General features: G+C 41.2%; 1 protein-coding gene across 4 annotated transcripts in view; it reads left to right on the forward strand.

Moving 5' to 3' along the window:
• LOC147024568 (serine/threonine-protein kinase SBK1-like) overlaps positions 1-16,810 on the forward strand; it is a 45,668-nt gene extending 28,858 nt beyond the window's left edge. The window contains exons 4-5 of one of the 4 annotated variants that reach the window (XM_085884613.1): positions 7,686-7,867; positions 13,418-13,590. In XM_085884613.1, the coding sequence (XP_085740739.1) occupies positions 7,686-7,867; positions 13,418-13,442 (207 nt within the window). In that variant the 3' untranslated portion in view covers positions 13,443-13,590. Of the gene's footprint in view, positions 1-7,685; positions 7,868-13,417 lie in introns of all 4 variants that reach the window. The other 3 variants (XM_085884612.1, XM_085884610.1, XM_085884611.1) reach the window with 3 other exon arrangements.
• The last annotated feature ends 442 nt before the right edge of the window (positions 16,811-17,252 follow it).

Below are 17,252 nucleotides of genomic sequence, written 5' to 3' on the forward strand. Positions count from 1 at the left end.
GTGAACGATATTGCTGCATCCATGGGGGATCATCATATGGCTGTTTCTTACAGCATAATGCTGCTAATTGAAGCTTCATGAGTCCTCTCCAGTGTGATTAGGCCAAAATGATGAATAGAATGATTGGTCATTTCCAGAACCTTGTCCTCCAGTAGCATGAGTGCTTAATTGAACACATCCTCTGTTTACATCATGTTTAGCTTGGTGTTTTGTCGCTGCACCTGATTGTGAATGTCTTTGGTCAAAGTTTCCCGTTGCCTAATAAGATCTTGGGCCTCTTACAGGATGCAGCAACATGCAAAGAAAAACTTTCAAACTGATTGGGGTGCACTGTGTATACATGGCCAATGGCATGGCTTTTTTGACGTCAGGAAAGCCTGGCATGGGTTGACCACACAAGTGAAGACTGAACTTTTTGGAATGGTTATTCCACCTATAGTAGGATGGTACATCAGGGTAGAGTAGAGTTTTTGCAAATGCATCGTCTCTGCAAAGTTTGAAGAACGCCAATAGTGTACTGTGTAGTGGAATTTCAAGTCGCTCACAAAGGCAGTCTTCTGTAAAATACTCGTTGCCCATTTTTGAGATGGACAGACAAATGTTGCACTGTGGAATACCGTTCATCAATCGGAAAGCCGAGAATGCGCTACATGACCTCGTTGCTGGAAACATACCGTCCGATTCAATACATTAGACTTCATTCCTCGATCCGCTTTGTAGTCCAAAGACAGTCTGATCCAATCCTTTATGCATGTACATACTTACAGACATACTTGATCGATTTCACAGAATTGCAGAACTCTACGTTGATGTGTGTGTTGAAGATTTTGCAAAGAAGAGGAGAATAAGGGATGACCCACACTTATTGTCATCAATGATTTCTTGATGATACAGCATGATGTCTCATTTTTAGAACTGCTGACCGGCAATGCCAACACCTTAATCGACTATTGGAGCATTTAATCGTCATTCATGCTCTCCGGTCGGTACTCTGTTGGCACAGATGACAACTGTTAGTTTCTCACTGGTTGTTTGCTCAATTGCCGTTTTTAAGATTCGCATGTAATCATTTTTCTCCTGGAGCATATGCTGAATACCATGGACGACATTTTATCTGATATCTGGGATATTATAACAGCGCTGTTGAGCTTGTTGGTGGTTATCTCCCATGAAGTAGATTTGCAAAAATTTGGGGACCCCTTTTGGCAGGGGTAGAAGAGATCCGGCTCTGGAATCTACTTGGCCACATACTTTGAATGTGGGCATGTAGCCAGCTAAGCCTGGTGTTGGTTCAGTGGTTAGGGTGGCAGCTTGGGATCTAAGGGTCCTGAGTTCAAGCCTCGTTTCCCGGTGAATTACTTCACCAGGGGGTTGACTCAGCCTGCCATCCTTCCGAGGTCGGCAAAATGAGTACCAGCTTGCTGGGATGACTGAGTCATTCGAGTATCCTGCGTCGGAGTGGCGACCCGTCCAGGATTGTACCCAATAGCCAAGGAAACTGCTTCGGCAGCACCGACGCTCTGTACAGAGTATGGTTCCAATGGATGGAATGGATGTAGCCAGGCAGGGTAATTTCCTCCACTCCAAAGGAGGTCATTTGGAAAGCACAGCCATATTTGCAAACATTCAAAAGGAAATGACTTGATTCGCTGGATGATCATGACAATAATCCTCTGGCTTTGGAAGATGTTCAAGTCGAGGCAGTTTCACTTTACCCCCTGAGCAGCACATCTCTGGTGACTCACCTTGCCATTTTTTGCCTGACAAAACTGACAAACATTTACCATACATACATCTGATCAAAATACCGGGTGAATCTTCATATTGCACAGAAGGGTTGTAGTTGAAGCCGCATTTTTCCCCATTCATTCGGACATGGAACTTGTATTCTCGAGTGTCATGACTGATTGGCTTGTAACCGATTCTGGTGGTGCGTTTTATCTTCTTGCTCATCGGCTTTTGCTGTTGCCAATCGATCGCACTGTCGACACAGTTCTCGTTCTTCCTCCATTTCTGCAGCACAGGCTCTTGTTGTTGCAATACCTATGCCGTTCTTGCTCTCCAGAAGTCTCCTCTGACCACCGAGTACTTATAGTTGTGGCTCTTGGAGTACGCCATCCTAAGGCGACTTTTTCTTCGGAGGCATTTTGCTCAATTGCGTCAACACGTCAAAGGAATTTGTGTTGGCTTTCTCCTGCGTATGCAGGTTAAATAACTTCCGGCCTACGAAGTGAATGACCCAACACACCACACAAATCCCTTTCTCCCATGCTGAAAGTGGAGACTGAAGAATGCATGGTGCATTAAAGAAAGGTACATGATGAAAGTACATTAAAAAAAAATTGGGACGAAATCGAGGCAGAGGTCCGCAATATACCGCTCAGTTTATACAGTTCACCAGCGGCCCGGGTTTGATTCCCAGCCTGGCCATGTAATTTTTCCCACATACAGTCCTGCTCATTTATCTGCCACTCACCCTGCAAGAACCTGGCCAGAACAACCTTTTATCTCTGCGACAAATTTGGTCCAAATCCATGCAGAGGTGTAGGAGTGTATACGCAACACCCAGACAGATCGACATTTGTAGTTATAGATATGAGAAATATCCGTGGGTGAGAGGTGTCCGGTTCGTAATGTTTCCTGTTAGTACAAGCGAGCAACGGCAGTGTATCTAACACACACACACACACGGAAGGATGCTTCTCCTTTTAGCAATAGATGCAAAGATCGAATATAATTTATCTTGTGGCCCCAGCAGCTAATAGTGATGCGCAGTCCATTCACCGATAGCGATCCGTTGGGGAGGTTTGTGGCACACGCCTGTACACTCGGACCTTGCACCAACCCACATGGTCAGGAGTTTGTACTACAAGCAGCTGCCCGTTTGGCGAGTTGAGAAAGTTCTCCAAGTCTTTTGTTGTGCAGAGGCACAGCTCTTTCTCTCAGGTGCCTTTGTAAGTATTTTAGAGCTTTGTGAGCTATTTCAGGTTCCAATCCTTACCCCGGACACATGAAATACTTTCTTTCAGCCCGAATGCTCAAGTTTCTTGCAATTTCTGTGCATGTGAACCGAGCATTTTGGGGAAGATTACGTCATTTTGAAAGTTGCATATTTGGAACGAATGTACAGTTGGCCAGTTCAGTAACAAAGCCTGCTGCCTTCAGCACTGGATACTAAATGGCTTTCCAATGGGGAACTAATGTAACTGGAGGATGAAAAAATTAATACAATCTGTTCCATATTGGATATTAGTTTTCAGACACTGAACAGTAAGATTCACACCAAAGAATACACATTTGAGGCAAGTATGCCATAATCTCACACAGCAAACATATGAAACAAACTTCAAAGTAAAGTCTGTGTGTCTTGGTTGACCTATTCAGTAACAAAACTAGTCCAAGTCAGTTCGGTAACAAAGCCAATGGCCTTCAGCACCAGACACTAAAATGGCTTTTCATTGTGGTCTATTTTCACAGCTGCTAGAGGAAAAAAAAAATTGATGTTACTTTTCAGATATTGGCTTTCAGACACCGACAGATATGATTCTAAGAAAAGGCAACACATCTGAGACAAGTACCGCATGCTCTCATCTTACATTGCAAACATACAGTATGAAGCAAAATATATAAAGTAAAATCTGTCTATATACTACGTACATCTAATCAATAGAACAAATGCAAAACACTCATCATATCTAACCACCTAGCGTGTAACATTAATTACATAGTGTTGGAAATATAACATTGAAATGTAATAAATGCATTTCCTTTGACAAAAGTTGAAAAGTTCTGCAGGAATGACAAATGACATGTTTTGTCATTTGTGCTCTCTCCATCGAGTGCAGCCTGTGGCTGCTGGTTGCATCATTGGTTGGGATGCGGCTATGCCGCTGATGCAGTGTCCCCCTTACCAGTACACTGGTATTCATTTTGCCGACCTCGGAAGGATGACAGGCTGAGTCAACCTCCTGGCGTATTAATTCAGCGGCCAATGGGACTTGAACTCAGGACCCTAGGATTCCAAGCCACCACCCTAACCACTAAGCCAACACCAGGCTGTCATTTGTGCTGGATATGAGCAACTTAGTGGCAATGCCAAGATGCTTGTTGTCCTCGTCAAATGACAAGGTATTGCATTTGGGTCCGTTTGTTTGTTACTTGCAAAATCTAAGATTTTTTCAAGTATGTTGATGAGTCGATTTTGTTACGTGGCAAAAAAAAACATTTTTTTGACAAGTATGTTGATCGCCTCCGTCTGTTGTTTGCAAAATCGAATATTTTTCAAGTCCATTGGTCAGTCGATTTCGTTATTCTGTCTGTCTTTCTCTCGTCTGTCTGTCTGTCTGTCTGTCACCTACAGGTCACAATTTTAAACACGAAACTTCACCACATGGTAGAGTTTGTCATAAGGAAGAAGCCTATTGTTTTTGAGGTCAAAAGGTCAACATAGGCCCATGGTCTCTCATACAAGCATCGACAAGGTATACAAAAACAAAAAAGTCAGCAACTAAGGTGTTATTTCTAAAATCCTCAGTTTCCATCCAATTTAATTGAAATTTGAAGAGGATTTCTATTTCAGATAAATGAATTAAACCAGTCAATTGTTTTTAAGGTCAACATCGTCCCAAGGTCAACAACTAAGGTGGTATTTCAAAAATCCTCAATTTTCATCCCATTGACTTGAAATTTGAAGAGGATTTTCAAACCATGTCACTGATTTCAACCACCAATAACTTTTGAGGTCCACATGTAATATATATATATATATATATATATATATATATATATATATATATATATATATATATATATATATATATATATATATATATATATATATAAAACATCAATATAAGCCGAATTTCTAAAATTGTTAATTTTCATCCGATTCACTTGAAATTTGCAGAGGAGTTGCATATTTGCTCATTGAATTGAACCACCAATTATTTTTGAGGTCAAATGTGTTTTATGGATTTTGCAAGTATCGTACTCTGCATGACATCTTCGTCTTGTTTGTTTGTTTGTTTCTCTGTTTGTTTGTTTGTTTATCTTCACAGAACATTAGTGGTTTTTTTTTTTTTCCAGAACTGCTTGTCAGACAGATTGAGATGAAATTGTCACCATTTGAATGACTACTCATGTAGAATGTTTAATGATAATTATGAGGTTATAGGTCACGTGGTGTGGCAGCCATGTTGGAAAAACTGAAAAACATTGGATCTCTATCTCTGTAACCACTCCAAGGAAAAAAAATTGAAACTTGGCACATGGCAAGTACTCCATTGGGAAATGAGTATTTTTTTTATGACGTCATAATTGCATATGTAGAATGCTACATCCGATCAATATGAAAATGGAAGATCATCTCAGGATAAAATAGTCCACAAAAAAAAGATTACGTCATCATTCATGTGATTCTGCAGCTGTATATATCTTTGAACCTTCAAAAATTTTCTCTGAAATGGCTGAACAAATTGAGGCGAAACTTTTCATGTATGACTGCCTTATCCATGAGGAACAAAAGGTTCACACATATGTCATAGGTCACATGGTTAGGCAGCCATGTTGGATTTACTCTAAAACCGATAAAAAAAAATCTTCTCCAGAATGACTTGACAGATCGATGGGAAACCTCACACAAATGTTCCCCAGACCATGGCTGTACAAGTTTGCAAACTGATAGGTCACATGGTTTGGCATATTGGATTGAATAAAAATATTAAATAATGTTTTCTCTGGAGTCGCTTAATCAATTGAAGTGAAACTTCACAATTATGATCTAGTAGTAATGGGGAATATTTATATTTTAAATTTCAACTTGATTGGATGCATGGTCTGGCAGCTAGAATTATTAAAAAAAAATTGATTTGGGTTTTATATATTTATTTTTTGAATAAGGCTCACTTGGCTGTGCCTGGATAGGTTTGAGGGTAGGGGAGTAGCAGCTGAAACCTGAATCCTGTCCAGATTTCTCCTGATGACTTCATCTTTGCTGTTTGCTTGTTTGGGTTCCTTCTGATTACTCCAATGCAAGACTGCACCTATTTTGCTGTTCCATTTGATTTGAATCAAATTTATTTTAATCCCCTTGTAAATTCAATTGAATAATAATGAAAAAAAACATCATGGGTGAGGCTCAGGTGTCTGATCAAAGTGGGAGTTATAAAGTACCAGTTCTGATTATGTCTCTTATTAATTACGTAACACACCAGTACACAAACACCACACAAAACAAGTCCTGGCAAGGGTCTGCAATCTCTGATTGCTCTTTTTTCATGTTCTTCTTTGGTATGACTCCAGTGAATAGAATGTTAATATTAAATTTTGGTTGTGTTGATGTAGGCCCAGAAGCTCGATGACAAAACATGAGGTGCTCACAAGAATGTAGTTAATCCTGGACAGGTCCTTTAGCGTGAATGTGGATTTCCACTGAACAGCCATGGAAATTTAACCCACACCAGTAAGGGCAGTGCAATAAGGCTTTACCCCACTACCATTCCCACTCTACCATCAAGCTGCTTCAGCTGATAACAAATAGGATCGATGAAGTTCACTCATCAGAATGTGCATTTTACGATTTAACTCAGGCATTGAGGTACAATACATAGTCTTCCACTGTTATGTTAAAGGACAAAATTCGAGGCTGTCCATGCAAGATAGAGATTTGTATTCGCTGTAGCCAAAGATTTGAAATCCTCCTGCTGTACTCGCACTACTGAGAGAATGATGTTAGGGACTGATTATGGCTATGTCGGGTCTGGGCCCAGTCTTGTGAGATTCTCCTGCTGTGGATGCGGCAATGACTGTTCAACAGTCGCTTTCACAAAAAAAACTTCCAAATATCCAATATATCCTTGATCAGAAGTAGGTAACAGTCAAACAAATTATTTTAGTTATCCAGGTTAAAGCTTTAAAATGTATACATTTAGTGCTTCAAACTCGTGCTCACCCAAATAGAATATTGTTGCGTCAGAGGGTCCGCAAACACAATGTCTGTTCAGCAGATCTAGTACCTCCCGAAGTGGTCAAACAATCTTTACAAGGTCTCTGCAAGCAGACAGCGCTTGCATTTTACACTCCTTGTCTAAATAGTTGGAGCCTCTGTTATAATTTACTATCTCCCAATGTCATTCAATATGGCCAAACTGGCAGTTAATGTACAAAGAAGCAAACTCATGGAATTCATGGACTCGTTTTATTCCTCGCTTCTCCCTACAATGGAACTACCAGAGGTTGTTCTGTCTCACTTTCCTCCAGGGCTTCAAGCAGACAGTATACTGCCATCTTGTGTCATCCCCAATCATGACCTACTAGCCTGTCCAGGTCTTTATAATCTCCATTAACCCTTCCTCACCAAACCAATCCTCTTATTTGTCATTTCAGAGTTCTTTCTCTTTCTCTTTCTCTCTCCCTTTCCTGTTCGTTTATCCCCTTGCTGATTGTACCCAATTGTTACCCCACTACCGCACTGTCAATTTAACCTTTCTATTCTATGAGCCTCGCTATTGTGGGGGGAAAATAAGCATTCGGCCTGAGTTGAATAGTCATGCAAACAAGGTAGAAGCGTTCCCATCTGAGCCGATTGCTCATGATGCAGTGAGCTGATGTTTATATTCCATCCTATTAATAATTTCAAATGTTTGTCCATTTGTTTGTGCATTTTTGTGTTTGTTACTCTTTCACAGCCGAACTGTAGCACCAAGAGACCCCAAATTATGGGTGTATGTACTTCAGAATCTGGCCAAGGTTTTAAGCTACCACATGTTGTCATTGAAGGCCATTTTGAGTTCACCAAAGGCCATTATGAAGTGAAGTGCATATTGGGATGTGGGGTCAAGCAGTGCTGCCAACGGCCCACAGACAAAAGGTAACAACCATGAAGCAAATAAATCCATATTTTTAAATACACAACATGTGCCGGAACCCCTACGTAGTTCCTCCCCCCCCCCCCCATGCGGTGCCAGGTACCCAGACTAGTATACTATATGTATGTGTGCATCCTCATGTCTTTATTCTGCAAGTAATTTATGTACAAGCTCCTTCCTCTATGAGCCATAGATCACTGGGAAAAAACCCTTTTTCAACATCTCATTATTCAATGGACTGATGAAAAGTTGTGCACATGGTTGGAAAAACCACATTTAATTCAAGGATTAGATACTTCATAAATAAATAATATCAGTAGCATATGAAATTAGGGGTTGAGTGATGGGAGTAGTAATAGTTGCCTATAATTCTTAATTTGATTCATAAATCTCTCATAATGCAAAACAACTCCTGATTGCCCCTCACATTGATCTTTGTAACAAACCTCTAAAAATACAAAACTGGACAATGAGTCCTAAGGTAATGTGCTTTGTGATCTTAAATAGTTATAAGAAAATTTGTCCCCCCAAAAAGGAAAACAATTCGTACTGTTATATTGTATCAGTGTTATTTCTAGATAGTACTCAAAAACAAAAACATATCTTTTTTATCTGAAATTCTAACCAGGTGATCAGGTGATCAGGTGATATAATACATGATGATTCATGAGATGTTTTGCTTGTAAAATTCTACTAGGAGGCATTAAAAATACAATAAATATTTCAATAGAGAAATCAACCGAACAATTGTCTGACTATTACGAATATATATATATATATATATATATATATATATATATATATATATATATATACACACACACACACACACACACACACACACACACACACACACACACACACACACACACACACACACACACACACACACACACACACACACACACACACACACACACACACGTGGGGTGTGCTTACACATTGTGTAAGCATAGAACCGTGTTTCTCCATTGTCTCAGGTCGCTCACCTGCATTTAATTTTTCATCTATTTATATTTTCAATTATGGTTATTACCAAGAGTTCTGTGATTCCTTTTCCTGGTGTATCGGCTTCGTTATCCATGGACACGTAAAATTTCAGCTTTCTAAGTCACCCGGAAGGCACCGATCTTAAATTTCAGTCAGTCAGTAGTTAGAAAGAGCTTTATATATACTAGTGGGGGTGTGCTTATACATTGTGTAAGTATATGAACCGTGTTTTCCTACTGTCTCAGGTCGCTCGCCTGTGTTTGATTTTTTTCATTTATTTGTATTTTCATTTATGGATGTTGTCCGACGATTCTGTGATTTTTTTTTTCTGGTGAATTTGCTTCGATGTCCGTCGGCACACAAAATTTCAGCTTTCTATGTCACTTAGAAGGTACCGATCGTTAATATTAGTCATTCAGTTTCTTTAAAAAAAAAAAAAAAAAAATATATATATATATATATATATATATATATATATATATATATATATATATATATATATATATATATATATATATATATATATATATATATATATATATATATATATATATATATATATAATAGCCTGGTGTTGGCGCAGTGGTTAGGGCAGCGGCTTGTGATCTAAAAGGTCCTGAGTTCAAGCCCCGTTGGACCACTGAATTAATACACCAGGGGGTTGACTCAGCCTGTCATCCTTCCGAGGTCGGCGAAATGAGTACCAGTGTACTGGGCCGGTGTATACCCCGGTTAAAATAGGTGTACCATATCCCTGTGTCATAAGAGGCGACCAGGGTTGCGTCAGGAAGGGCATCCGGCGTAAAACATGTGCCAAATCACTATGCGGATCATACGGATGATCCGCTGTGGCGACCCCTAACGGGAGCAGCCGAAAGAAGAAGAAGATATATATATATATATATATATATATATCAATCAATGGTACAGAGGTAAACAATGAATACCTCACAGGACTGTTCTAGTTTGTCTCTAAAATAATGAACTTGTAGCCTCACTTGGAAGTTTAATTCAATTTTAAAACTTCACCAGATGGCAATTATTTAGTTTTGCATTTTGGGTATGCAGGCACTAAAAAAACAGAACATGTAAAAAGGTTTCATCACATGTCTGCAAAATACCACGATTGACGAATGCTGAGATGATCCAAGCAATTGATATCCTGAATGCTAGAATGTCACAAACACTTGCTACCCATAAGGCCGAGGTCACATTTGCCACGGCGGCCATGGGGTCTCCAAAATCTACGGCCACAAGCAATTATACGGCGGCTGCAGTATTTCCACGGTCACACAATGTTGCAGTCACGTATGTTTTTATTTTTCGGGGAGCCACACGGCGTATTTAGGCCTAAGTCACATTTGCCACGGCGGCCATGGGGTCTCCAAAATCTACGGCCATTAGCAATTATACAGCGGCCGCAGTATTTCCACGGTCACACAATGTAGCAGTCACATAGGTTTTTATTTTTTGGGGAGCTGCACGGCGTATTTATAAATTGTGGAGACCGAAAACGTGGGGTTGCCGTACGGTCTTTAATTTGATGTCGCAAGGTGACCTTAGGGCATTCCTGCGGCGGCCATAGAATTTTCAAGGCAGACGCAAGGTGCCCGCAAGGCGACTGCAGGGGGATCGCAGGGGGGCCCTAAGGTGAACGTGCGGCCAGACAGACGGTAACGAATGGGCTATTTATTTATTTATTTTTTACCAGTTTTTTTTTCGGATTGTCGAATTGCTATGGCGAACGTAGAAATGAAAAAAAAGTTATAACTCCGCGTTATAATTCCACAGCGACCTTACGGCCTGTAAAATATAGCCATACGGCATAGGGCCACCCTGAGGCCACCTCAGAAACTCTGCGGCCGCCGCACGTTTCTGTCAATTCAGAGGGTGTACGGCCACCGTATCCTCGCCGTCGAGAAAATGTGACTTAGGCCTTAGTTAAATGTCCACCCAACAACTATTTCCTGATTGTGGGTGAGAGCGGGAAAGTAAATGATCGTCCTCGTCCCAGCATGCCACATGTGACAACAGTAAGACAAAACTGTAGCATCTTCCTCCAGCACCTGCACAATCAGTTCCAGACGGCTGCCTGTCAATGCTGTCATAGGTCTTGGCAACGAACCATTAGCTTCACAACTGTCTGAAGACATCTTGCCTTGTATGGTCTGTGGTGCCATCAACCTTATCAAGGCAATATCCTGATGTACAGGCATCGTCTTCAATGACAACAATGGGCAGCAAGTTGTGGTAACCTTGGACCCATAAGATGACGTGATATCAACTTCAGTCTCGTCAAGATTAAATCTGAGTATTCCAGACGGTGGTTGATGCATTGACCGATGGAGCAAATGGCCAGCACAGAAGTATATCATTGAGGTAGAGCTCTTTGGTGGTGTTTGAGCGATGGTATGGGGAGCAATGCCAGTTCCGATCACTGTTTGTTGCTGTCTATGGAAATGTCAACGACCAAGGTGATGTCAACACAATCCTGCAGCCAGTCCTACCAATGTGCTCGGACAACATGGCGTCAACAATCAAATTGTGTTCCAACAAGACAATACTCGGCCCCCACACAGCCAAGGTTACACAGGCATTCCTTTATACTAACAACGTTCAGGTGATGGAATGGCTTGCCAGATCACCAGACATGAACCACAATGAACACTTGTGAGAGTAGCTGGAACACTTCTGTTAACTTGATCCACTCCAGAACATTTCCGAGCTGCTTCAGGCCTTCCAACACTACTGAGTAGCCATCCCAAAAGTCTTGGTGAGATGTCTGTGTCTGTCAATGCCTTGAGGACTACAATCATGCATCAAAGCCTTGGGTGGTCACACATGATATTGAGGCTTGGTGAGCCCTGCTTAATTTGTGACATCTGTGACGTCACTGCTGTTTAACTTTCCAACAATGTCATTGTCAAACTTGCACTTCAGTGAATGGATTATCTTATAAATACAGTCACAGATCCAATGTACCACACTCTGCGTTACAATGTTCGTTATGCCAAAGCAGTTTAATGGCTTGGGGTCATGCTGGGAAGTTTGCGATCCCTCTCCCAGGAGTAGTTAGGGCAGGAATTTGGAATGAAATGAAATTTGGAATGAACACCATGAAATCTTTAATGTCTTCCAGCAAATGTCGGCAGACAGAACACTAGTTAGTCTAATGTCCATCCAAGGGATAGCGCAAACATTGATTAATCCCCAGGTCTGTGAAACATGGGGATGCCAGTTTTTTAGGGATTTTTTTTGGCTGGGTTGGGATTTGAGCCCAGGCTCGACGGCTTTGAGGTGAGTGTGCGTACCTCTTGGCCATCTTTTCAGCCCATAAATACAATTACAACCACAAATGACTTGTAACACTGTGATAAATTATGTTAAAACGACATTGCGTTATTAATGTCTCCGAGTATTTCCTCTCTCTCTTTATTTCCTGTGGGCGGTTCTTTTGTTTCTTATCAGGCCAAAAGGAAGATAGCGAAAGAATATGGTTACAAGCCGGTAGGCGGCGATGGGTCGCCGGTCATGGAAACTATAAGATATAGAGCAAAATGGATGTCATATAGCGGATAGGGAATCACCTTAAGATTATGCATGGCAAATCTCATCCAGTTCCATCGACTGATAACTACTTGGTATTCATTTTAATGAAAAGTACCGAAAATGTGGTTTGAAATCGGAAATCCCCAAAGTTTGAGGGGGTGCTGTGGGTGAACAAAGATCTAAATCGAAAATCCGGCTCGATCGTTTGTGCACAATGTATTCCAGCCGGAGTGTGAATTTTCATGACCATCCGACCATAACCCTAGGAAGAGTGGCATTTGGCGCGAAGGCACCTCCAGCTCTTGCATATTATCGATTTTTGCACTAATTGACCTTTGACCCCTAACCTAAGCGAAATCGGTCAATATGTCCTGAGGCAAAGTTATTGTACTCATTGAGTACCATTAACGTGCAAAGTTTCATTTATATTGATGCACTCACCTGGTCGCTAGGGGCCTTCAATTTTCGCCAATTTTCGCACATACCCTAATTGTAGGGAGCACTGCAGGTAAAGTATTCCATATATCACAAAAACCGGAATATATTTGGTAGAGCATAACTTGTAGATCATTCGTGCCAAATTTCATAACCCTACGTGGGATAATGGCTTTCGGAACTGATTTCGCGTGAACGGTACTGATTTTGAAGGTTTTTCGGTTGTTGCTAGGGAACCAAAGCGTCCCTAGCAACCATCACAATTTCCAGAGCACTAGGTCATAAGATGTACCTACCACCCGAGTTTGGTCAAAATCAGCCCACGTTTACGACCAATTATGCTGATGACAAACGAACAAACATCCAAACAAACAGACAGAATTACTGACAATAAGGGTCACCTATTTTGGCAACCCAATACACACAATGAGCACCAACCTGTGGAATTCAATGTGAACACATTTTGCAAAATGTGAAAAAGGAAACCAACGCACACATTTGCTGATTCTTTAGAAAATAAAACAAATTAAAAAAAACCGTAGGAGAATCACTTTTCATTGCATTTTATAAATCCACAGGTTGGTCTTCCAGAGAGCATGGTGAAACGTTGCATCCAGCAGGTGGCACTGGCACTGGACTTCTTACATTGCAGGGGCCTCGTACATCGAGACATCAAACCCGAAAACGTCCTGTTGTTTGACAAAGAATGCCATCGTGTTAAATTGTCAGATTTTGGAATGACACGCCGTTTCGGTGCTCACGTCAAAAGAGTCAGTGGCACTATCCCATACACCGCACCAGAATTGTGCGAAGCTTCCAGGAGTGAGCGTTTGACCGTGCACCCAGGCATCGATGTTTGGGCTTTTGCCGTCCTGCTTTTTTGCATGCTTACAGGAAATTTTCCTTGGGAGACAGCTGTGACATCAGATTCTTTCTACATTGAATTTCTGAGGTGGCAAAGGCGAAAGATTTGGAGCAAACAACTGCCTTCACAATGGCGACGCTTTACACCAGATGTTCTGTGCCTGTTTCGCAAGTTCCTCGCTATTGAGCCGACATGTCGCAGTGCAGTCTCCGAACTCTTCTATTTCATCCAGATTGACTGGATGGCGGTGGAAGCTCGGCAATGTAATACCAGGGCAAAGGGACTCAGGGTAATGGATGAAGGTCAAACCGGTAGTGAAGATGAGAACGCAGCATCACCGCTACAGAGTCACCGCATCTCCCAAAGTGAAAGACCATTGAATACAAACCGTCTGAGTCGTTACTCTTCCGAAACATTGGCCGCTAGCCTGCGTGACCTTTACTTGCCTGAAAAGCTGACAGAAGCATCAGGCAATCTGAGCCACTCTTCCACCGACAGTCTAACTAGTCTAAGTCACTTCTCCTCCACCGAAAGCTCTGGAAGCCACAAACATTTGGGAAGGCTGGGAGGTTCTGCCTGCGAGAGCAAACACTCTTTGGGCAGGTCTCTGTCTCAATCACCCTCGTCGATGATGACAAATAAGGGAGAACCTCAATCAACTGAGCATTACCACAGGTGTAGTCGCTCACACACAACTGCGGTTGAAATCTGTGTGTGAGGTGCACCGTACCCACCTGGAGTGACTAAATGCAACTATGTTTTGAAGTACATTTTTGCCAAGTTTTTTTTTTTTTAATGAGTTTAAGGTTAGTTATGCATTACAAGCTATGCATTGGATTACTTCTAGGCTAAACCTGGTCGATCTCTTTAATGAGGGCTTTAAATGCCCATTTTGCAAGGGTGGAACTTTTCTGTTATTATTTCTGTTTCCAATTGTTTGTAGCATAAGTAAGTGACCTTTTTTAGAGAGGGGAATGGTGCGTGTTGAGGAAGAAGGAAGACCTGGTGTTATAATACAATCCCACGTCGGCTATCAACTGGCTCGGCCCTGCACTACCCTTGCACCGATGACGGGGATCACTCCATTGTAAACCAGAAGGTCTCATCGGATAGCCCTTAACAACTGCTCAGAGGTTCACACCAGACTTTGGTTGTTTTAAGGTTTTAAGAAGGTCAATGACCGATAAGATTGAATGGCCATCAATCATTAAACTGTTGTTCAAGCCTGTTGTTTGCGGTGTTCAAATGCCAAGTGAATGACCCAAACAATAACTTTGCTCTTTATTGCATCTCTGGCAGTCATAAAGTCTGCATTATCAGTATTAAATTTAGCTTAGCAGTTTTACTGACACACCGGCAATTATTGGACCATATTTAAATCATATTTAATCCTGTATAACGTTGTGGAAAAATGCAAATGGAGTAAAAATTAGGCTATTGTGGTTAATATACTATTGTTGTATAAAAGGGTGGTGAGGTCATGGTTATTATTTGTGTCTTTGCAAATGACAGTGTTCTTTGGAAATACCTTAAAATATTTCTGCGCAGTAAACACACAGTAGTGTTGCTTCCGTATAGTGTGCAATATATCCAGTTATCACACTGAAATTCAGAAATTCTATATATGTATCTAGATGGGTATATATGTCTGAACCTTATAGAATTTAAGCTCTACCCCCACAACTACCCATTTCTGATCCACCCCACAACCGTTTCCCAATCCCCATCCATTTACTCCCCCACCTCCCAGACCCTTGTTGTCTTTTTTAACTCTCCTCTTCCCTTCCTTTTCATTGTTCATCCTCCCAACACCCCCTGCCTACTCTCTTTAAGGGTCTGTCCCATGATCGATGGATGCCCCATAATTATTAGATGAAGGGTAAAGTACGGTTGAAGTGGCGAATTTGTGATTCTGTCGTGCAATTGTTTATTTTGCTACCATGCAAATCTAGCAATGACTGTTAAAATACAATCGGTGTGACATAAATGTCATCATGGTATATCCCATGAGAAATGTTGTATAGTTGTCAGGAATTTACCACTTTGTGCTAAGTTTTCAATTACCTCATTATTTGCCGAAATGATGATCCCTGCGATGTAATAGCAAAGGTGCTGCATCTCGGGACACGTTGCTCTGCACTGGATGTTGAGACCTTGAAAACAAGGCAGGCCATTCTGTGCCTCCTGGAGCCTGTCAAAACTCGAACAAGGGGGAACCGCCATTCTTTAAGACTCGACAACAGGCAACTTTGCTTTTGTAGTTTGGGCCATCAAAAAAATGATCCATTTACATATTATGTATGCAAGGATGAGGGTGGAGAAAAGGGAAAATTTGATTGCACAAGACATTAATATGGGGAGAGGCTGTAGTAGTGTCAAAATTCTGCAATTTTGCATACGTAATATGTATATTACCAATCACAAGTCGGAATAAAGAAACCCTGCCGATATAATCGGCTCGTACGACGTACTTGTAGTTCTCAAAATAAAAAATACGGGATCAAATGTAAATGTAATTGGTTAGATAGTAATTGATGTTTATTTGCACCAAAGGTTGAGTTATGAGGGCAAAAAGCACTTGGTAAAGACTATCTCAGGGTGTTTATAAAGTCCTCGTACAAGTTGAGAGTTTAACCTTGGATGTACACATGATAGAAGCAAACTGTAAACGGCGTAACAAGGAATGACACGGGAATTTGATGCAGGAGGAGGCTGTTCAGCCCCCATTGTGCTTGTGCTCCACCAACACCATATTAAACTGGACAGTTCATAGAACACCTGAACCCACGCAGTCTTGAGAAAGGAAGGACATGGGTGTAGTCTGTGAGCAGCAAATTTGATTGGTTGAGATGATGATGATGATGATGATGTAAAATGCCGTAATATTATGTCCAAGTACTGTACCGCTAAATGAAAGGCTTTTGAAAGTGCTAATATAAAGGTGATTTGTGTTCTACAGTGTTCAAATACTGTATGTATATTATATCATCAATTGAAATAAAATAAAGATTTTAAAGGTTGTAGAAAAAAAAATTCAGAAGTTAATGCAGTGTCTTTTACACCACCTTGTTTAACACGTCACACGAGTTATTCATGCCTGTTGTTTGTGTCCTTTATGACGTCCTCAAAAACAGTAAGTTTCCTGTTTGGAATGATTTTTAATTTTGTTTGTCAGACAGGCAGACGGAGTAAAAAATTTTTTCATGTCACTCCTCTCTGCGCAAGCGTGATCGGGTCAAACTGCAGGCTCATTTCCCAATTCATGCTCAAAATACAACATTCAATTGGGGGGCGGGGGAGGAGTGGGTGAAGGTGGCTTTCATGTGAGGGGGGTGGGGGGATGGGCAAAGACGATTATAGGGTGGAGAATATACAACACTCAAGATCAAGAAAGATCAAGGGGAAACTTCACACACGTTCCTCAAGCCTTGGAGATACCAGGGTGTTCACGAATAAATCATAGGTCACATGGATTAGCATCATATGCCACATGATCTGCGAGCATAGTTCACAAGATCTGGCAGCTCTGATTTTTTGAAGAATAAACC

This window comes from Eptatretus burgeri, chromosome 6, assembly GCF_056783735.1.
Source record: "Eptatretus burgeri isolate ZD-2024b chromosome 6, Ebu_testis_v1, whole genome shotgun sequence".
Taxonomy (NCBI): Eukaryota; Metazoa; Chordata; class Myxini; order Myxiniformes; family Myxinidae; genus Eptatretus; species Eptatretus burgeri.